This window comes from Pinus tabuliformis, chromosome 2_2, assembly GCF_031772625.1.
Source record: "Pinus tabuliformis cultivar Carrire ecotype Pingquan chromosome 2_2, CPIR1, whole genome shotgun sequence".
Taxonomy (NCBI): Eukaryota; Viridiplantae; Streptophyta; class Pinopsida; order Pinales; family Pinaceae; genus Pinus; species Pinus tabuliformis.
Genome location: NC_142300.1, coordinates 1079032611 through 1079055189, shown reverse-complemented (window position 1 = coordinate 1079055189; position 22579 = coordinate 1079032611). Strand labels below are relative to the sequence as shown.

Sequence of the window (22579 nt, the reverse complement as noted above, 5' to 3'; positions counted from 1 at the left end):
TGCATGGCAAGGTAGAGGGGTCGAGGTTGGCAGTAGAGGCGTAGATATCGGCATCATGGAGATGCCTAGACAGGATGAGCTTGGCTCTCACAGATTTTTTGCCACTAGGCCTCAGGAGAGGAGGATACAATCTGCACATAGTGGGCAGTATGAGCATGTTGCACCGCCGATTATGACTAGAGAGCCGCAGTGTCAGCATGGCAGTTTCCTTTCGCGATCAACACAGGATCTCAACCTCTCAAGGCTTGGTAGTTCAGCCACATTCAGGGATGTGCTAGTTTCTACAGGGGAAGATCGTACAGGTCTTCCATTGGGTTTCAGTTGCATAGAGAGTAGTTTTCCCCTTGGAGATTTGTTGATGACTTGGGGCACTGCGCTAGTATGGTAGGATGATTGGCACGTATGGGTTTTGGCGGTCATTGGCACTACTCAATGGTAGGCACTAGGAATTGGGAGCGATGGGCCTCCAATCTGGTTGTGGGATCCATGGATCCATTGGGTGAGAGGACTACATTGTTTTGGGAGGATCATGGGGATGATAGAGATAAGATCGCATCCTTCTTCGGATGGCAGGTTCAAAGACTATCAGGATGATCACTACGGGGTGAGGAAGGCCCTTCTCGCTATTATTTCGACAAGAGTTTGGGCGTGCATCGGTGGATGGTAATCTTGGTGGGGTGCCCTGGTAGGATAGACCTATGCGTAGTGGAGTTTTCCCTTATTGGGTGTGTAGTAGAGGTTTAGCGGAGTGGATGACTTTGTAGGAGAACGAGTGGGACCTGTGAGCTATAGGGATGAGCAGTTTGGGTTACGGATTGGGGAGAGTGGGCCCCCACAAGGTGAGGTCACCTAGATCTGCTATTGCTACTTCTTTATGATTGATCAACATAGGGATCAATAGTGGTTCAATGGGATAATTGGGACCCCAGTATTGCTTGCAAGTGGTAATTGGGTTAGCTTGGAGAGAGCGCTTGTTCGATAGTTGCTTGAGGACAAGCAACGTTTTTGTCGGGAGGACTGTGATATTCCTGCTTAGCAATATTGCTAAGGGAAATATCAATCTTGTCCAATTTTGTCTAATTTCATGTTTGCACTTAGGAGATGTGGGTTTAGAGGTCCCACATGAATTTTGGGATTAAGTGGGGACTGAAGCATTAGAAAGGAAGGGAATATTGTGTCTCTAGTGGAGCGTGGGGGCTACCCCATGGAGGATTACAACCCACATGTGGGGTACGCTCTCATTGGAGTGAAGTTGGTGGGGGAAAGTCGCGCTGGGCCCACATGGTCATCTTGGAGGTTCTTTGATAAATAAAGCAAGAAGCACTCATTTTGGTCATTCATTCATCTATTCTGAAATTGTGTCTTTGACATAGCACGCTTGTGTAGAAGTCAAGTCTGCAAGTGTTGTTTAGCACACGAGTGTCTCCGAGTGGAGATCTCAACCCTTGCTTTGGTGGACATCAAGTGCCAGCCCAAGGAGTCCGAGTTACAACAGTACGGAGGCCGAGTTACAACAACAGGGAAAGTAATAGTAGGGAGGCTGAGTTACAGCACTAGGGAGGCTAAGTTACAACAACAAGGAAAGGAGCAGCAGGGAGGCCGAGTTCAGTAGTAGGTAAAGTTGTAGTAGTGCAGGCACTGCGCAGTGCTTGGAGGAGACACACTTGGGAGTTGGAAGAGTGAAGGAGTTTGGGCCTAAAACTTGAGTTGGAGTTCCGGGGAAGTGTTGTGGGGGATTTTCCAGCATTTTGGCAGAGCAACAAATGCAACATCTGCTACTGGCTACATCTTTTGCTTATGGAGGAGGGCCGAGCAATTGGGGTCAATTTTGGAGCTTCAAAATTATGACAAACCCTTTCTGGGTTTTTCTAGGTTTTTGACAAGGACCTTAGAAATAATTTGGCATAATTTTCTCGGAAGATTTGGCGGGTCAAACTCCCAATTCAGCCAGCAGCGAAGACGAGCTAAGGGAAATAGAGCCGAATTTTCGAAGTCAATTATTGGCCAATTCCTTCGTGGGTTATTCTGGGTATTTGGTGGAGAGGCCAGGATTAGTTTCCCAAAATTTTCTGAGCCCCGGAGAGGGTCCTAGCAACAAATCCATTCAACCAACAACGTATTTCTGGGCATCTTCAATGCAACGCTTGAGAAGCATAGCAACATTTTGGTGGAGGGTGTCTTATTTTTCATTTGGGGCTTTGCTAACTTGCCTTGAGCAAGCCTAGGTGCATTCCTTCCAACACCTTATTGTACACCCATCTTTATTAATAAAAAGAGCTCAGCAGCTCAACTTTTGGTGCCATTTTATGGTCTGAATATGTGTTCACTTTTCATGGTGTTTTTGTCTATGTTTGATTTGCATATTTACTGTTAATTTTCCTTAGGATATTACAATGTTAGAAAATCAGAAAGGCAAAAGGATTTTCTTATGATGATAATTACTTGTGAAATTCTTATTTACTTATTAAACGTTTTGTGTCTTATTTTACTTTAGTTCATCAAGCAATTACCAAAACCATAACGCGAAGGTCAAGGACACCAGATGTATGCAAACAATTAGGGTAAAACCCCTATCTAGGGGAAAACCTAGTCAACAACTCTTCCTTCAATAGTTTCACGAGATAATCCGAGACTCCTTGACCTAGACACAAACTTTCTCCAATCACCAAGTCAGGCCTTCTTTTGTAGATGATAACCTTCCAGTAATAACTTCGATTTAGAACTTCGACCTTAGCAATATATTCGGCCTCGACGGTGCTTAGAGCAACTGATTTCTGCTCCCTGCTTGCAGATCCCAATAAGAGGCAATATCCCGACGTGCTCTTTCTATCCACCACATTGCCAGCCCATTCAACATTAGAATATCCATGTAGCCTCAAATTCCAGACAGTGTATCTCAACCCATAGTTGATTGTGTGTTAAAATTGGCGACTAGGGCCAAACTCCATGTGGGTCATCTTATTCATGGCTGATAATATTTTTACTAGATTCCTCTTGTCGAGAGGTGTAGGATTGATCTAAAGATCATCCGATTTCGATAAGTATTTATGGAGATATGAATTTATTTTGATTATGGACTAATTGTCTAAGTCGGCTAGCAACTTATGTAGGCTCAGAAGTCCAAAAGTCACATCTATTCAACCCCAACGTTTTCATATAAATACAGGAGGTCTCCTCCTCATTTGGACACACATTTTCTCATCACATCTCTCTCTCTCCTGCACAAAAAAAGAGTCTTCTCTCCTGCGCAAAAAGACTCTTCTCTCAGACGTGTGGAAGGAAGGACGCAGATTCTAGGGCTGCAACTGCAGATCGGAAGTTTGACCAGTGTTGACCATCATTCTCTCTCTTTGGATTGCGCAGTAGGTGAACCTGACTCTCTCTGGAAGGCGCATTTTTTGGTGAAGGAATCAAGGCGATCTGACGGTCGGATTGCAAGATATTGACTGCCCTAATTTAGCGCTGATCTAGGGTTTGCTGCTGCTGATGTAAATCAGATTTTTGTACTATTTCTCTCTGCTAAATTATTGACGATAAAAGAAGATTTGATCAAAGGGTTCCCCATATTGGGGTTTGTCCCTGGCTAGCCGCCACATCTTGTGTCTGTTGTCTTGGCTTGTTTTCTGTCGATTGTTTAATGTTCTATCTGCACTTTACTTAATGTACATGTGATTGCTAATCTGTGGATAATAATAAGAAAAATAAGTAAACTGCTCTAAGCATAGAACATACCATAACTTAACATGGTATCGGAGTTGAGGTGAAGACAATGCCCAAGCAAGAGCAAGAGCAATCATTGAAAAGAAGGTTGGCAGGCTATCTAAAAAAGAACTCATGGGGTCCTCAACACACTTCCCTGTTGAAGACAAGCTCTGTGAGAAGTCTGACTACCACGGATGGAAGATGTCTCTCGATCTAACATTAGAAGAACAGGAAGTGTTGGACCATGTGAGAGGCGGAATTGTTGAGCCTCCATCAAATGCATCTGCTGCTGCTAGAAACAAATGGACCAAGGGGGAAATAAAAGCTAAGAAGATCATCTGGGACTCTATCGACAAACGTTTGGTGGCCTACATCTCCGACCTGAACACCTTCGAGGAAATCTACGATAGACTGGACTACTCCTCCTCAACAATAACGTAATTCCTGGATTCAAGGAATTAATGGCAAGATGCATTCAAGAAGAATTGGGGATGGAAGAGCAAGAAATGCCCATACCTAAAGGTCCTCCCGTTGCCTTTTCTTCTCATGCTAAGAAAAGAAATAATTCCGAAGCTAAATCCAAAGGAAAGGCCAGACCTAAGGGTGGAAAGAAAGGACGATGTTATATCTGCAATAAAGCAGGTCACTACGCAAGGGAGTGCCCTGATAGAAGGGACTCACACCGGGACGATGATCAAAATCCCTCTCAAGGCAATCAGAGAAATGGCAGGTCAAATGGCCGAGGTAAAAGGAGTGCTGGAAATCAAGGAAGAGGACAATCATTCAAGAAGGCAAGAAATTCCAGGTATGAATCTAACACTGTTGATAATAAGCAGGATGAATATTATCTACCAGCTACTCTATCTACCTCTGCTCCTTCGAACTCGCTGGGAAATTGGCTTATTGATAGTGGTGCCTCAAGGCACTTCACTGGTTACAAAGAAGTTCTCCATAATCTGATAGAGAAAGAAACCAACCTGGAAATTGTCCTTGGAGATAATATGAAATATCCCGTGAAAGGTGTAGGCAATGTCTCTCTTAAATTGAATCAATGTAATACAATCCACCTACAGGATTTATTATATGAACTTGATCTCAAAAAGAACTTGGTGTCCATTTTGGTAATGGAAGACAAAGGCTATAAGGTGGCTTTCATCGATGTCAAGGTACGTGCCTAGAAAAACAATATTAAAGATGCCTTCACTCTTGGGTTTCGAGTTGATTCATTATATCAGGTAAGAGGAAGTCTGCTAGGTGTCATGTCTTGTGACACATCTCTTCAGTCCGAACTATGGCATTGGAGGTTTGCTCATCTTCATTATAAAGCTCTACCCGATGTAAGACAAGTGGTGACAGGGATGCTCGAATTCCAAGTAGAGAAAGAAGGTGTATGTCTAGGATGTGCTGAAGGAAAGCTAGAAAGGGGACCATTCCCCTCGAGCCAAAGCAAGACCTCAGATATATTGCAGTTAGTTCACTCAGACATATCTGGTATGATGCTTGTGAACTCCTTGGGAGGATACTCATATAACCTCACTTTTATAGATGACTATTTTCACAAGACTTGGATATACTTCTTGAAAAAGAAGGATGAAGTGTTCTCCTGGTTTCAACACTTCAAAGGCTTGATCGAGAATCAAACTGAAAAGAAGATCAAGATCTTAAGGACTGATAATGGGACTGAATATGAATCTAATGAGTTTCATGATTTTTGTAAAGAGGCTGGCATTAAGAGGGAGACTACTACACCATATACTCCTGAGCAGAATGGTGTGGCGGAAAGGAAGAATCGTATGATCGTGGAAGCTGTTCGTGCTATGCTTCATGATCAAAGACTTCTGAAGTTTCTATGGGCCGAAGCTGCAAACACCGCCGTATATGTACAAAACCGATGCCCTCATCAAGCATTGGGTTCCAAGACTCCTGAAGAAATGTTCACTGGTAAGAAACCTGACGTCTCTCATTTTAGAATTTTTGGAAGCCCTGTATATTTTCATGTGCCGAAAGAGAAAATGAATAAATTGGGTGCATCTGGAAAGAAAGGAATCTTTGTGGGTTATAGTGAAAATACTAAGGGCTATAGAATCTATGTAGCCAGTCAAAGGTAATTCGTGATTAGTCATGATGTCACCTTTGATGAAGATATGGCCCTTAACAAGGTGGACAATCTTCCTACTTTGAGGAGCTCTCAAGAAGCTGACACCAGGGAACCAAAAGAAAAAGAAGATGAGACAATGCCCGATGTGGAAGAACCCATGGATCCTATTGATCCTCCTCCGCCTGAGCCTTCCTCTTCTAGGAAGAGGCCTTCATGGCTTAGGGGGACACTTGATGATGCTGAAGGACACACCGCACCCCAAGGAACCTTCCGTGAAAGAAAGAAGCCGAACAGATATTAGGGATACCTGACCATCATGTGCACGATCATTCAAAATGAGCCTTCATCATTCTCAGATGCCGTCAAGCATCAAGTATGGAAGGATGCTTGACCCGAAGAATATGAGTCTATTATGAAGAATGATGTCTCGGAAGTGGTTCCCAGACCCCTAGATAAGACAATTGTCACTTCTAAATGGCTTTACAAGATAAAGCATGTAGCTGATGGAAGTACGGAAAAGTATAAGGCTCATTTTGTCGCTCGTTTTGATGCTTCGTGAAAGACTAAAGTTGTTTCATTTCATTTCATTATTCATGTTTCATTTTATAACTTTTCATTTCATGTTAACAATTAGAAGTTAGAACTTAGAAATATCTAAGATATTATTTCTTGTAATGGTTAAACTTAGCTTACAAGTACAACTTTGGTGATCAATGATGATAAATGCTATATATTGAATTTTCAATTTTGAAAGCTTGAAGTTGAAACTTTAAAATTGAATTTGATGAATCATGATTCACGAGACTCAATATGTTGCAGTTGTAATATGTATGTTACTAACTTGTGGACATGGTTGATGAAGATTATAACTTCTAGATGATTGATGTGATATGGTTCAATGATCAATCTATGTTTTTTTTTTTATGTTTTTTATATCTAATTCATCATTCTACATGTTTTTGTTGACATATATGTATCAAAAATAAAAAAATATAAAAAATATATATATTTTAAAAAAATCACTTCGGGATTCGCTCCCAAACCGGGAGCTTCTGAAAATGTCGCTCCCGCTCCCAATTAACATTGTGCCAGATATATCACCATCCGCTCGATCATAACCCTTGCGGCTTCACAAGGATGGAAACTACATTAGATGGATGTTAAGACCGCATTCTTGCTTGGTTCAATCAAAGAAGAGGTCAACGTGGAGCAACCCGTAGGATTTGAGATTTATGATCGAAAATCTCATGTGTGCAGGTTGAAGAAGGCCTTCTATGGGTTAAAGCAAGCATCCCGAGCATGGTATGAGAGGATCGATAGCTACTTGATGAAGCTGGGATTCACTAGGAGTGAAGCCGATCCCAACCTTTACTTCAAGGTTGAAGATGACAAACCTCTCATACTGGTGCTGTATGTTGACGACCTCTTTCTAACAGGTGCAGACCCTCTCATTCACAAATGTAAGAGGGAGTTGGCTTCTGAATTTGAAATGAAGGATCTAGGACTGATGCACTATTTCCTAGGACTCGAAGTTTGGCAGAAGCCAAGGGAAATTTTCCTATCTCAGGGAAAATATGTGGTGAAGATATTGAAAAGATTCGGTATGGTGGACTGCAAGCTCGTAACTACCCCGATGGAGTTTGACTTCAAAAAGTTAAGCAGTATTGCTGCTGGACCTGTTTTACGAAATGCCACCGAGTATCGTCAACTTGTCGGAGCATTAATGTTCTAAGTGAACTCCTGTACAGACATATGATTTGCAGTCAACATATGGTTGAACCTCACCACATACATTGGATAGGTGCCAAGAATCTGTTGAGATATCTTCGTGGCACAATTACTTATGGGTTAAGATACACTACCGGAGATGTGAGACTACTTGGATATACTGATGCTGATTGGGCAGGCAGTGTGGTGGACCGTAAAAGCACTTCCGGGTGCTGTTACTCCTTGGGATCTGCCTCGATATCTTGGATGAGTAGGAAGCAGAAGTCGCTGGCTTTGAGCACCGCTGAGGCAGAGTATATTGCTGCTAGCATGGCCTCTAGTGAGGCAGTCTGGTTGTGAAAGCTCTTCAGTGAGCTGTTTGGATTTACATTGGATATCACCGTGATCCTATGTGACAACCAGAGTGGGATTCGTTTATCAGAGAATCCCGTATTTCATGATCGCTCCAAGCATATCAATATCAGGTACCACTATATTCGAGATATGGTGTAGCGAGGAGCAATAAGGCTGAAACATATCGGTACAGATGAACAGGTTGCCGACATTTTGACAAAGCCCCTAGGAAAGGTCAAATTCCTGACTTTCCGAGAACGACTTGGTGTCATTCAAAGACCCTTTGATGAGGGTCAAGTATGATGTACTGAGCTCTGGGAGGTCCACGGGGGCGTAGGGTACTTCTTGGAGCTACACATGACCACAGGGTGACTCACCATCCCCTGTTGGTGCACTTGGTACAGGGTAAAAGGTTCAACTTTCCCCTGTGACACCCCGTGGCGACTATGGAACAAGATGATTAGTTCTCTTGTGGGCCTGGATGATGTGTTCTCCATGGCAATTGTGGATAGGATGATTCGCTCTCCTGTGGACAAGATGATTCGCTCTCTTGATAGGATGATTCGCTCTCCTGTGGACAAGATGATTCGCTCTCTTGTGGGACAAGATGATTCACTCTCCTGTGGATAGGGTGATTCGCTCTCTTGTGGACAAGATGATGCGCTCTCTTGTGGGACAGGATGATTTGCTCTCTTGTGGACAAGATGATTAGTTCTCCTGTCAAGGCATCCTACCCATGCAGTCTTTGACTCATGGGAAGTACTTCTCATCTGATCAATGAGCAGGGAAATGAGGATAGGGACCATTGTAGTACTGATGGATGCATCGTTGTATCTACCGTATTCCCTATGGCAGGATGACCTTCATTGATCTGGGATCAATGACATTGGTCCTGAAAGTGGTACCCACTATGACATTGATTTCGGGTCAGTAGAGGATTGGTCTGGGACTAGTGGTACACACTCTGAGACTGACTTCGGGTTAGTGGAGGATGGTATGATACATCCTCGATCACTTCTTCTTCTTCATGATTCGAGCAGAGTAGAACATAGCAGAGCATAGCAGAACAGAGCAGAGCAGGTAGAATAGAGCAGAGCAGAGCAGGGGTCAAGCTGTATAGGGTAGTGCATTTGATGGATGAATAGTAGCGACAGACATACGAATTGTAGATGGAGTTCTCCCTAGTTGAGAGGGAGTGTTAAAATTGGCAACTAGGGCCAAACTCCATGTGGGTCATATTATTCATGGTTGATAATATTTTTACTAGATTCCTCTCGTCGAGAGGTGTAGGATTGATCTAAAGATCATCCGATTCCGATAAGTATTTATGGAGATATGAATTTATTTTGATTATGGACTAATTGTCTAAGTCGGCCAGCAACTTATGTAGGCTCAGAAGCCCAACAGTCACATCTATTCAACCCCAACATTTTCATATAAATACAAGAGGTCTCGTCCTCATTTGGACACACATTTTCTCATCACATCTCTCTCTCTCCTGCGCAGTCAAGACTCTTCTCTCACACGTGTGGAAGGAAGGACGCAGATTTTAGGGCTGCAATTGCAGATCGGAAGTTTGACTAGTATTGACCATCATTCTCTCTCTTTGGATTGCGCAGTAGGTGAACCTGACTCTCTCTAGAAGGCCACTTTTTTTGGTGAAGGAATCAAGGCGATCTGACGGTTGGTTTGCAAGATATTGACTGCCCTAGTTTAGGGCTAATTTAGGGTTTGCTGTTGCTGATGTAAATAAGATTTTTGTACTATTTCTCTTTGCTGAATTATTGAAGATAAAAGAAGATTTGATCAAAGGGTTCCCCATATTGGGGTTTGTCCCTGGCTAGCCGCCACATCTTGTGTCTCTTGTCTTGGCTTGTTTTCTATCAATCGTTTAATGTTCTATCTGCACTTTACTTAATGTACATGTGATTGCTAATCTGTGGATAATAATAAGAAAAATAAGTAAACTGTTTTAAGCATAGAACATACCATAACTTAACATTGTGTCACGGAGATATCTCAAGAGGTTCTTAGCAACAATCCAATGTATGTGATGAGGTTGAACCATAAATTGACTCAAAGTATTCACAGTGAAGCATATGTTTGGTCGAGAGTTTACCAAGTACATCAGGGCCCCCAAAAGTTGTTAATACTTAGAAGGGTTTGCCAATTTGGGCCCAACAACAGTTCCACATAGCTTCTTGAAGTTGAGTTCCATCGGAGTAGAAACAAACTTGCAATCGGCCATCCCACATCTCTCTTGCATCTTCACAATGTATTTTCTTTGTGAAAGGAAAATTTCGCATGGCTTTTTCCAGACCTCTAGGCCTAGGAAGTAATGCATCAGACCTAGGTCCTTCATCTCAAACTCAAAAGTCAACTCCCCTTTGCATTGATAAATGAGAGGGTTCACGCGAGTCATAAAGAGTTAATCAACATAAAGGACCAAAATAAGAGGCATGTCCTTTTCAGCCTTGAAGTATAGGTTTGGATCAACATAGCTCCTCATAAATCCCAACTTCATAAGATAACTGTCAATCCCTTCGTACGAAGTCGTAGGGGCTTGCTTCAACCCATAGAGAGCTTTCTTCAACCTTCACACGTGTGTCCTTCGATCTTGTACTTTGAACCCCTGAGGTTGTTCTAAGTAGACTTCCTCCTTAAGCGAGCCATGCAAGAAAGTAGTTTTGATGTCCATTAGATGTAGGTTCCATCCTTGGTTGGCAGCGAGAGTAATAACAAATCGGATAGTGGTATATTGGGCAACTAGTGCAAATATCTCGTCGTAGTCCACTCCTTCCTTTTGAGAGAAGCCTTGAGTAACGAACCTGATCTTATATTTTTCAACACTCCCATCAACTCCATGTTTGATTTTGTAAAGCCATTTAGAAGTGACCACTGACTTGTCCCTGGGTCTAGGCACCACATCCCATACATCGTTCTTCATGTTTGATTCATACTCCTCGTTCATCCCATCTTTCCAAACCTAGTGTTTTACAACTTCGAACAGGCATGGTTTGGCTTGAACGAGAGTACTCATGGCAGCCAAGTACCCTTCATACTTGTTCGACTTCTTATTTTCGCGAAATGTCCCTCTTGGAGTAGTATGTCTTTCAACATCTCCAAGATTATGCTTGAGCCATAGGGGTCTTGTCCTAGAGTAAGAGGGATCACCAGGATCCATTGGACCATCAACATTAGGCGCAAGCTCATCTATCAGAGGTTCATCTTGTTTTTCGGTAGCATCATCCTCCTTCCTTGGGATAGGGAGATCTCTGACTTTCCCAAGGGCAGTGTCTTCATTAAAGGTGACATCACAACTTACTTCCACATCTCTTTGATCATGCACATGGATTCCATATGCCTTTGAATTTTCACTGTAGCCAACGAATATTCCTTTCTTCCCAAAAGCTTCCAATTTCTTTCTTTTCTCTTTAGGCACATGAAAATATATCGCACAACCAAAGATTCTAAAATGAAAAACATCAGGTTTCTTACTAGTGAAAACTTCCTTGGGTGTCTTGAAATCCAATGCTTGATGCAAGCTCCTATTTTGAACATATACGACAGTGTTGGCCACTTCTCCCCATAAGAACTTCGGTAGACATTGATCATGTAGCATGGCGTAGGTGGCTTCCATGATTGTTCGATTCTTCCTTTCAACAACTCCATTTTGCGCAGGAGTGTGTGGAACAATTGTCTCCCCTTAATGCTAGCCTCTCTGCAAAAGTCATTGAATTCATTTGATTCATATTCGGTTCCATTGTCGGTCCTCAATATCTTGATTTTCTTCCCTGTTTGATTTTCCACCAATGCTTTGAAAGAACAAAACCATTTGAACACGTCATCCTTCTTCTTCAAGAAATGGATCCATGTTTTGTGAGAGCAGTCATCCACAAAGATTGCATAATATGGGTATCCTCCAAACGATGTTACAGGCAACATACTAGACAGGTTAGGATGGACCAATTGAACAATATCGGTTGTCTTGCTTTCACTAGAAGGGAATGGTCCCTTTGTAAGTTTTCCAGTTGCACAACCCTTACTAACACCTTCATGATTCATGTTGAACTCGGGCATACCTGTGACTATCTTCGTTACCTCAGGTAAGGTTTTGTAGTGTAATTTGGAAAATCTACGGTGCCATATCTTGCCAAAGCTCCCAAAGGACTTCCACCAACTTGATAGAGACCATCAACCCTAAATCCAAGAGTAAATGCATCTTTAGGGTTTTTTGTCAAATAGGTACCTTTCCATCAACGAATGCTAACTTGAAGCCTTTATCTTCCATTGCAGAAATAGACACCAGGTTCTTCTTCAAATCGGGTACATACAATACTTCTTGTAGATGAATGGTTCGACCTTGATTCAAGTGAAAAGTGACAATGCCTATCCTTTGCATGGGGTAGGTGGCATTATCTCCAAGTATGATCTTCAAATTAGTCTTTTTTTCAACCAACTTTGTGAGGGCCTCCTTGTACCCAGTGAAGTGTCTTGAGGATCCACTATCAATAAACCAAGGATCCAACGTATCTGGAGGAGAGGCAGTAGATAGAGTGGAAATAGGATAAAGCTCATGTTGTTTTTCTACAATATTACTTTCATCATACTCGACATTTCTTGTCCTCTTGAGAAGTCAACCCATAGTTGTGTGGGAGCGTCCCCCCCCTGATCCCACTCCCAATCCACGCTCCGGGTGGGAGCGGGCTGGGAGCGTGCTCCTGAAATCGCTCCCGAAATGGGAGCGATTTCGGGAGCGCTCTCCCTAAATTTTTTTTCGCTACCTACCTTTTCGGGAGCGATTTCGGGAGCGTTTTGCCTTTTTTGCAAATTTTTTTTTGTAGTAATGTTTGTAATGCAATTTTTTTTTGAAAGAAACAAATAATTTTTGAGTGGGGTAGCTTAATGATCAAGTCTAGGCCCTAGTATTGATATGCTATTCATGGTAATGTTAAGTTCTTAAAGTAAAAGTGACATTCTCCTTAATATTCATTTTCATCCTTTTACTTAAATTTTTAACATTACCATGAAATGACTCAGGATGTTGGAGAGTGGTTCCGGCCTCATTGGATTTCATATGGAGAAAGTAGAATTTTAGATTTCATTCAAAATACAGCAGACTTATCAGTTTTTCAGGATTTCAGGATTGGGGGATTGCAATGTTTCCATTGAATTTTGTCATGTATTAGGGTATGGAACTTGTATTTAATCAAGAGCACCAATCCCTCTATGTACCTTGATGTTAGTGACATTGGTTCTCGAACTCCTCTATCATGACCCTCCTAAAAATGTACGCATCACTCAAACAAAATCTTGACTTGACATGCTATGCTTGTTCTATCTTATGTTAATGCTTAGAGGGTGATATTAATGACAAAGATCCCTATACAGATACATAGGTAATGACAAAGATACCTCTGGATATTAATGCTTAGAGGGTGATATTAATGACAAAGATCCTGATTTTCCAGCAAGACTAAAAAATTAGACATTTCTCGTGGTGGCAAGAGGCCCAAGCATAAGAAATAGATAATAGATTTACTTCTCTTTTCTAGTTTCTAGTAACTTTTATAACTATTGACTCTTTCATATTTATTATGATATTTTTTTAAACAATATATGACAATTTAAGTTTGGAGTTGGCAATTATAACTCATTAGTAATGAATTATGAATATGATGCTTCATGAAAGTTGAAAGTTGTTTCATTTCATTTCATGTTAGATATTATTTGTTGTAATGGTTACACTTAGCTTACAAGTACAACTTTGGTGATCAATGATGATAAATGTTATATATTGAATTTTGAAAGCTTGAAACTTTAAGATTGATGAATCACGAGAGTCAATATGTTGTATGTTACTATGTTACTAACTTGTGGACGTGGTTGATGAAGATTATAACTTCTAGATGATTGTTGTTGTATGGTTCAATCTATGTTTTCTTATGTTTTTTTATATCTAATTCATTATTCTACATGTTTTTGTTGACATGTATGTATCAAAATATAAAAAATATATATATTATATAAAAAACGCTCCAGGATTCGCTCCCAAACCGGGAGCTTCTGAAAATGTTGCTCCCGCTCCCGTTTTCGCTCTTGCTCCCCGCTTTCGCTCCCTCTCCCAAGTAACACTGAGTCAACCATTTCCATTTCGTGTAGTGGGGGCATTCCCCTTTCCTTTATTGTTGAACCTGTTGCTCCTTTGATTTCCATTGCTTTTGAAATCATTTTGGTTGTTGTTGTCGTCATCTCTTGGAGAATTCTTCTTGTGAGGACACTCTCTAGCATAGCGATCGAACCTATTGCAATTGTAGCCCCCTCCTTTTCTTCCTTCCTTAAATCCCTTCTTGAATCCTTGACCCTTTTTTCTTGGACCAACATTATTCTTCCTTTTTGCATGAGCAGAGAAGGAAGTCAGATCATTTTCATTGGAGGGCTTATCTCTCTCCATCATCCTTGTCTCCTCTTGAGTGCATCTAGCCAATTAACTCATCAAAACCAGGTACCCTGCCATTATTGAGAATAGTGGTGACAAATACATCCCAAGGTCTTGAAAGACCTCCAGGTGCAATGAGAGTGAGTTCCCTCTCAACAATAACTTCTTCAATAGATAGCAAGTCATTCTTGATTTGAGTTATTCTCATGAAGTAGGATTGGATAGACTCCCCTTTGTCCATCTTGATGTTCTTCAAGTTGTGTTTGAGAAAGAGGATTTGATTTGCATTGTTCACTTTGAACATACCAACCAACTTATCATACATATCTTTAGATGTTCCCAAATCAGAAATATAGGCAACCAAATGCTTTTGAATGGAGCCAATGATAATTTTCTTAGCTTTGACTTTACCTTTTCTATACTTGTCTTAGCAACAACGTGTGCATTTGAAGGAGGCTCCTCTACTTTTCCCTGCACATAGTCCATTGCATCATGCTCTTCCAATGTCAAGTCCAAAGTCATTTTCCATGCATGATAGTCATATTTGTCATTGAGCTTGTCCTCAGTCCTGTCCAACAGATCTCTCTTGGAGATTGATTTTGTCTCTCTTGCTTGGACTTTGTAATCACATTGATAGTTACTATAGATAGAACATGAACAACAAAATGCATAAGACAAGCCAAGACAAGAGAACCCCTGATTTGGCGAATGTCAGGGAAAAACCCTTTGATCAATTCTTCTTATTATTATATCAAATGTTCAACAGAGAGAGAGAGAGAGAGTACAATAAAGTCAAAATTGACTTTCCAAATGTTAACCAAAGAAACCCTGTCAAATCTGAAATTTTCTGCCAGTAGTCAACAACCCTAACCAAAAAGTCAATGCTAGTCAAAACAACAAACTGTCCTCAATGTAGCTCGACCATACCTAGTCAAACCTGGCCTTCTAAGGTGGTCAAAGTCAACCCAAAATAGTCATGAAATCAATGGTCAAACTTGGTAAAACTCTGCGGTCAACTTTGCAGTTAGCCCTGCGGTCAACCTTATGGTCATTTCTACAGTCAGCCTTAGTCGATGTGCCCAAAATACCTTGATTTTAGTGCTAATAGGTGTGGCATCCAAAGAGCAAAAGTTTGGCAGAAAATCACAGTCAAACGTGGTGAAAACACCCCTGGTCAACGCTGGTCAAACCTGCAATAAACCTTGAAATTACAACCCTGCAATTTGTCCTCCTCTTTGCCACATGTGTGAGAGAATTCGACTACCCAATAGTTGTACGAACCAATTAGATTAGAAAAGAGAAGAATGTGTGAGATGAGATGATGCCAAATGAGGTTGGAGGTCTCTCTTATTTATACAAATCTTTGAGGGTGAAGTGACATGTCTCCTGGGCTTCGTGAGCCATCATGATGATGTGGCTAACATTGATAATTTGCACCTGTGGGCATAAATTCAAAAAACCATTTATGCTTATCCAAATTTAATGATCTTTAGGTCGATTTTGGTCCTCGCAAAAAGAGGAATTCAATGCACTAATCATCTCCATCAAATGAGCTGTCCAAAGGGGAAGGCCCTAGTTGCCAATTTTAACTATAATCAATGCTTTCCTGTTGAGAGAAGCCCCTAGTCACAAATCTTGCCTTATATTTATCAATACTTCCATCTGTTGCATGTTTAATCTTGTAGAGCCACTTGGAAGTTACCTCAAATTTGTCTTCACGCCTAGGTACGATCTTCCAAACTCCATTTCTCATTATCGATTGATATTCTTCATTCATGGCACCTTTCCATTCTTGATGTTTGACAACCTCTTCAAATGTAGATGGTTCTACTACTATTAGTTTTGTCATATAGGCTGCATATGCAGAATATCTTTTGGGCTTCTTACTTTCCCTGAATGTGCTTGTTACCCACCATTTTGTGGGTGATATCCCTAGGATAAAATTCTCTCCAAGATGGTCCTCAACCGATTTTTGGAAAATCAAGGATATTATTTTAGGGTTTGATGCTCCTTTCTTGATAATTACTTATGAGTGTGTTGCTTCCTTTACTTCTTCATTATCTTATCTTTCATCAAGCAATTATACGTATTGAAGATCACAAAACAAGAGAAACAAGATATAGGCACATGCAAGGGAAAAAACCCCCTCGAGGGGAAAACCTAGTCAAGATAATTCTTCTTTTCAATAGTATTCTTTGAGACTCTTTTACCCTAGACCAAGACCAAACTTTCTTTCCACACCATGTCAGCCTTCCAGATCTTCGACCCCTTCCAACAACTTCGACTAGGCAACAACTTCCAGCGACATGCAGCATCCGACAACAACGAAATCTTAGGAGACTTCAATCTCCCAACCTAGACCACGAAACAGAGAGAGAGAGGCACCAAAAGTTTGATTTTCTTCTTCTCTAAAGACTTCCCAAACTCACACTTCTTTCGTCTTTCCCACAACAGACTTCGCACTTCTCTAGCTTTTCTTGAGATACCGAACTTGCTTGAGAGTGAGATGCTCAAATGACTTCGACCTCTTTCAATATATAGGCTTCTAGTGGGTTGAATGGGAGTCCTTAGGCCGACTTGATCTCCCTTAGGCCGACATGATGTGGAGGGTACATAATTCATATTTGACTTGATACAAAACCTTTTTACATGGTCCGAAAGCACAAGAAGGGTCCCTTCGAATATGCAATGACTCTATAAACTCAATATTAGTCCTATATTAATCCTAGGAGTCCACAATGGGTACTTTGACTAATATAATGATGACCCAAGCATGAAACCCATCCTTTAATAAGTCATTGTTACAATAATAAAAATTCTTTTCTTTATTCTTTTAACAAGTACATTATTGAGCACCGAACATAGTTACATTTTCTAACACTCCCTCTTAACTAGGGAGGCATTCATAATGTACATATACAATGGAAGATCTCAAACTATATGAAAGCATGAAGAACGTTTAGGCACCGCAATGCCATGGACTAGATTCCTGACCAGGGCAATCTATCCAAGTGGGACTAAGGTGGACCCAAGCTTTCAACCCGTCTAGGTACCATCAAGCTTACTTGCTAACCACCAACCCAAACATACAAGTGTGTATGCAAAATAGAGCTCAATAAACAACACCACCTTTTCAATTCCGGGATCCAGACATCTACACAAAGTGCTGACCTGATGTCTCCCCTGGCAATGCTTCACTCACAAAGCCTCAACAAATCTCTTCCATTTCCTTATGATCGATGCAATCACCAATATTTACCAAACCCAACAAGTTTCTTAGATATTTGGATTTCTTATTAGGAAGAGTCTTTGTCAGTATGTCTACTATCTGTTCATCTGTTGGAACATACTCTAACTTCATGATCCCATCCTGCACCAAGATCCTAATAAAGTGAACCTTATTGTTGATATGTTTCGTCCTCGAATGAAACATAGGACCCAAAGACTTCTCGAACAAATCTCTTAGAAGCTTCCTTAACCAAACAACCTATTTTCCTACTTAACATGCAGCCACATATTCTGCCTACTCACTACTCAATGAAATGGGATCTTGCTTCCTACTCATCCATGATGTTGAAGAATCTAGGGCAAGTAGGATTGATGTGATTCTTCTTAGCTTGATAACTATTTGTGAGGCATTTTAATTTTCTTCTTAGCACAATCTTCTGTTGGACATTATTAGAGTGTGTGTTTCTTATTTCATCAAATAGCTACCAAAACCAACACAAGATGTTTGGCTTTTTGCCAGGGCCAAAACCTCTCCCTCTTGGGAAGGAAAACCCGCACACAATTTTTCTTATAGAGATTCCATTTGACGAATACCAAGACTGTTATGAATATAATTCATAACAATTAGATAAATAAAATAAATATTATTTAGGTTAAATAATCATTAAATTAAGTGAAAAGGCATGTCTAAAAGACATGCCCATTCACAAAAGGTCACCTTCTGAGGTATAAAAGCAGGGACTCATTGTAACATTCAAATCATCTTATATCATCTTATACAATTTTATATATATTAATAAAATATTATTTAAATACTTAGTGTATTTTTATATCAAAGTCTACAAGCTATCAGTCTTTGTGTTTCAGCGTAGTTTTTATGCTACAATGGTATCAGAGCCATGGCACACGATATAATTATGCGGGCCTTTGAACGTTGTTCTCCGCACAATGTGCCATTACGTTCACGTCCTGAATGCGTTGAGCAGTTTAGTGAAATTCAAGAAGCATTTGAGTGATTAGAAAAATCATATGCAAAAGTTAAAGCATGTCGAAAGGAAAATGATAGTGATGAAAGTGAAACTTTTAGTGGAGATGCTTATGATGACGAAGATGAAAAGTCATTGTTTGAAGATGACAATGAGGCCAATTTGGAGATGCCTCTAACAGATGCAAAGGTTCAAGATCTGATTGATGAGTTTTTACAGGTTGAAAGCAAGGCAGCGGAAGCTCAAGAATCATTAGAGGAAGAATCACTTGCCCGTGTTGAAAGGGATGTTAGGTCTGAGTTATCTGAGTCATTAACTGGGAAAGATTTAGAAGATGCTGTTGAGAACGAAATGGAAACCTTCAAGGAACAGTGGGAAAGTACTCTTGATCGTTTGAAGGATGAGAGTGCAGTTTTGCTAGAGCAACTTGATGATGCTGGATCATTTTCCTTGTCGGGTATAGAAGGAAATTCTTTTCCTTGTGGAAATCATTCTGGTTTTGTTAATTCTAACAATTATTATATTCCAAATTCCCACAGCAATTATAATGTGAACTTTGTGAACAATAGTTGTGTTCTTGGTCCTGCAAACTGTGCCAATTATAATATCAACCAAACGATGAATTATTATTCTCCTGGTGCAAGCGCCATGAGTCCAGAACAAGAGAGAGAACGCAGTGCCAGCCCAGTTGTTGGCCGAGAATTGGATGCTCTCGGCATTCCTAAATTTGATTGCCTCGATCGATATCGATATCCATATCGACATACACCCAAAGGAGAGCCAATTCCATACGTGCCTGATTTACGTAAAAAGTCCAATAAAACCGAGGAAACCGAGGAACATGTTAGGGAGGAGAAATTCAGTGATCCATTCCATTTTTCCCAAGAAGGGAATGAAGGTGCAGTCCAACCTGATCAGAGGAATGAAAATGTTAAAAGATATGGAGGGATAAATGAAGATGCATGTTTTGTCTGTTTTACAGACACACAAACGTGGACAGGAATACACATAAGGACGAGGGAGGATGGATTGATTCAATCTGGATTGTTGCAATGCCTAATTACATAGTAGGAGAGAGCAGTTATGTAATCCCCAACTATTTAATGTTTTAATGACGACATTTATTAACTAAGGATTACATTATTTTATTATAAAGTTTCTAAGCCTAGCATTAATTAAATGTCTACTTATGACTAAGTCCTAATTATGATCACTATACCTAATATTTCCTCCTCATCTTATTTGCACCTTTCCTCTATATTCATACTTCTAGAAAGCACCTTATTTGCACCCTTCCTCTATATTCATACTTCTAGAAAGAGGGAACCATCAAGTATTCTCCCTTTGCCAGTTACAGTACATCCTTGCTTTTGAAGTCTGTAGAAATGTGAAAGTGGTATTATCTCACCTGAGTCAAATCTCTAGTTGAGGTGCTAAGGCAGCAGAGTCATTGAGCATGAAAAGATGACCTTTTCAAAAGCTAAAATTTAAAAAATAAAAGCAAGAATCTACTGTTTAGTGCTTTTCTCCTTGTGCTGCACTAGGTATCCTGTTGTTCAAGGCTATACCATGGGATTTTGTTTGGTCAATTTCTAGTTGCGTTTTCCCATTTAACTTTTTCCTATTTTATTCTTTTTATTTATCAGTTGGACTACTGAAGATAATTATTTTGCTAAATATAATGAAAACTGGTTAGGATAAGGTAAAGGAAATCTGGCCGTTGAATTTGATTCTGGGTAAGTATATTTTCTCAAAAATTTCTCTATGCTTGTGAGCACTACTTTGTGACAGCCATAGTTATAATAAGTGCCATTAAACATTAGTCATAGAGAGACACGAGGAAAATGGCAATAAACTGCATTTCACAAAAGTACCACACGTGCTTTTCATCATCTTCTTCTCTCTATCTCTATAGTAAATTGTAATTGGTCTTTCTGGTCTGCACCATCATCTACTGGAATTATCAAATGCAATGTGGATTTAGTCTGCTGTTATGTTGTCATCTTACTAGAGTATAAGAATAGAATGTTGACTGGTGTAATCTATGGTTAAAACTTGGTTCAAATTTGAAATACTGTATTTTGTGTACAGACAGTCTTTGCTATCTTTAGCAGAGGAAGCTGCTAGTGACCCTTCATCCATGCTAAAAGCTACAAAGAAAAAGATGAAGATAAAACGTGGCAGCAATGAGACGGACAGGTTAGTTGATATATTTCCTTGCACTAACTAGTTGTTTTGCATTAGTATCATTACTAGGGTTTAAGAAGAATATATTAGTTGAACTGTCACAGGCTTGTTTGACTACAATGAAGGAGAGGGCTTGACAAAGAATATACTCAAAGTTAGTAATTTCAAATTCTAATTGTACATTTCCTTCTGTCTTCACAGCTATGCAGTGGCGTTTTTACAAGATCAGTCATCATTAGATCATATTCAGAATGCCAAGCAATTCCGACTTAATAGACAATCACTTGTACAAAGGTCACCTTCTATGCTACAACTTACTTTATTAAAGAAGCAAGGCCGTCTACATTAGGATAGAATTTGTCAGGGAAAATGGACATGGAAGCAACTCCATGTTTCAAGTTCCTTTTGCATAGAAGGTTAAAGGCTTGAATTTTTTTATTGAAAACCATATCAACAGTGTGTTACACTGTTAGCTAAACGGGGTTTTGATTTAATGACAACTTGTTAATCAGCAAAGTGTTTGAAATCACACTTTAGTTTGATTCTCCTCTGGGATGCAGGGTAAGGCCCTTGACTTGTATTCCCTTGTATCTTTATAGTGTTCGTTAGTGTTTATTAGTGGATTAGAAAAAAGAGGGAGGCAAAGATATCCTTAGAGAAGTGGATTGTTTGATTCCAGGAGGTCATTTGGAATTCATTTTGATGCAGGAATTGTGGTAAACGTTTGTTTGTGTTGTTTTCTATCTTCCCCATTTATATGGGAAATTATGCAAGCTTCCACCTACAAGGGAAGAGTTTTCTATTCACAAAGTGCTTGACAGATCACTGCGTGTGGATTCACGTCACAATCCAGATTAAATCCTTTTTGTTCGAGTAAAACATCTAAAAGTATAGAGTAAGATTGTTTTGGGCCTTTTCAAAACGTCTTGCATCCTCTCTTATTGTGATTTGCAATGCAAGTGCTCTTTGTGTAAGCATTTTGTTAAAAGTCCCTTTCAGGTAATAATTGTATTATGTGTTTTCTTTCTTTCCCGTTTATATGGAAATCTATACAAGATTCCACTTCCAAGGATAGATTTTTTCTATTTGTGAGTGCTCAACAGACAGTTACATTACAATCCTGATTCAATCCTTTTGGCAGGAGTAAAACATCTAGAGACGAATGTTTTTTTATCTTAATGACCTCTGCATGTCAGAAAGAAGAGCATAAAAGTACACAGGAAGAATTTTTTGGGGCTTTTCAGAAACTGTTTATGTCAGAAAGCATAGTAGAAGAGGAAGAATGCTTTTGGGCTTTTCAGAACCTCTTGCAAGTTGTTTATTGTGATTTACAGTGTAAGTGTGCTTTTTCCAGTAAACGTTTTATTTAGTCCAATATAAATGGAAGATGTGCTTGTGATAAAGACTTTTACCTAAAGAAACAAGTGTAATATGCAATGTTGTTTGTTTAGTACCTGCCTCTTATGCAAAAAGTAATCGATAGATAAAGAAAATATTTAAGGATGATTAATGATATTTAGATAAGGGGATGATAATAGAAATAAAAAAAATAAACAGACATGATTAAATCATAAATACATAAGAATAAGATATTGGCCCATGATATTGTAACGAAGCTCAAATTTATATTTAAATCTATTTAGAAATTAAATTTGTGATTTTTAAAAAGATTATATATATATTTTTAGTTGTGGTGTACTAATCAATTATAAATTTTAATTATCTATTTTATTGGAGTGAAGATATTCTATTTTATTTAGAAATATCACACGGCTTTGGTAGTAGCAACCTATATGTTTTGTTAGAAAATGAGAAAGGCAGGAATATTTTCTTTCTATTGATAATTACTTGTAATATTCTTATGTTTTTCTTTTATCT

The 22579-nt window shown here is 39.7% G+C and overlaps 1 protein-coding gene across 1 annotated transcript in view; it reads left to right on the top strand.

Moving 5' to 3' along the window:
- Positions 1-21503, top strand: part of LOC149197131 (uncharacterized) — a 195004-nt gene extending 173501 nt beyond the window's left edge. Inside the window, exons 4-5 of the mRNA XM_089405740.1 lie at positions 20606-20713; positions 20903-21503. Of these exons, the coding sequence (XP_089261866.1) occupies positions 20606-20713; positions 20903-21050 (256 nt within the window). The 3' untranslated portion in view covers positions 21051-21503. The remainder of the gene's footprint in view (positions 1-20605; positions 20714-20902) is intronic.
- Positions 21504-22579: the final 1076 nt, after the last annotated feature.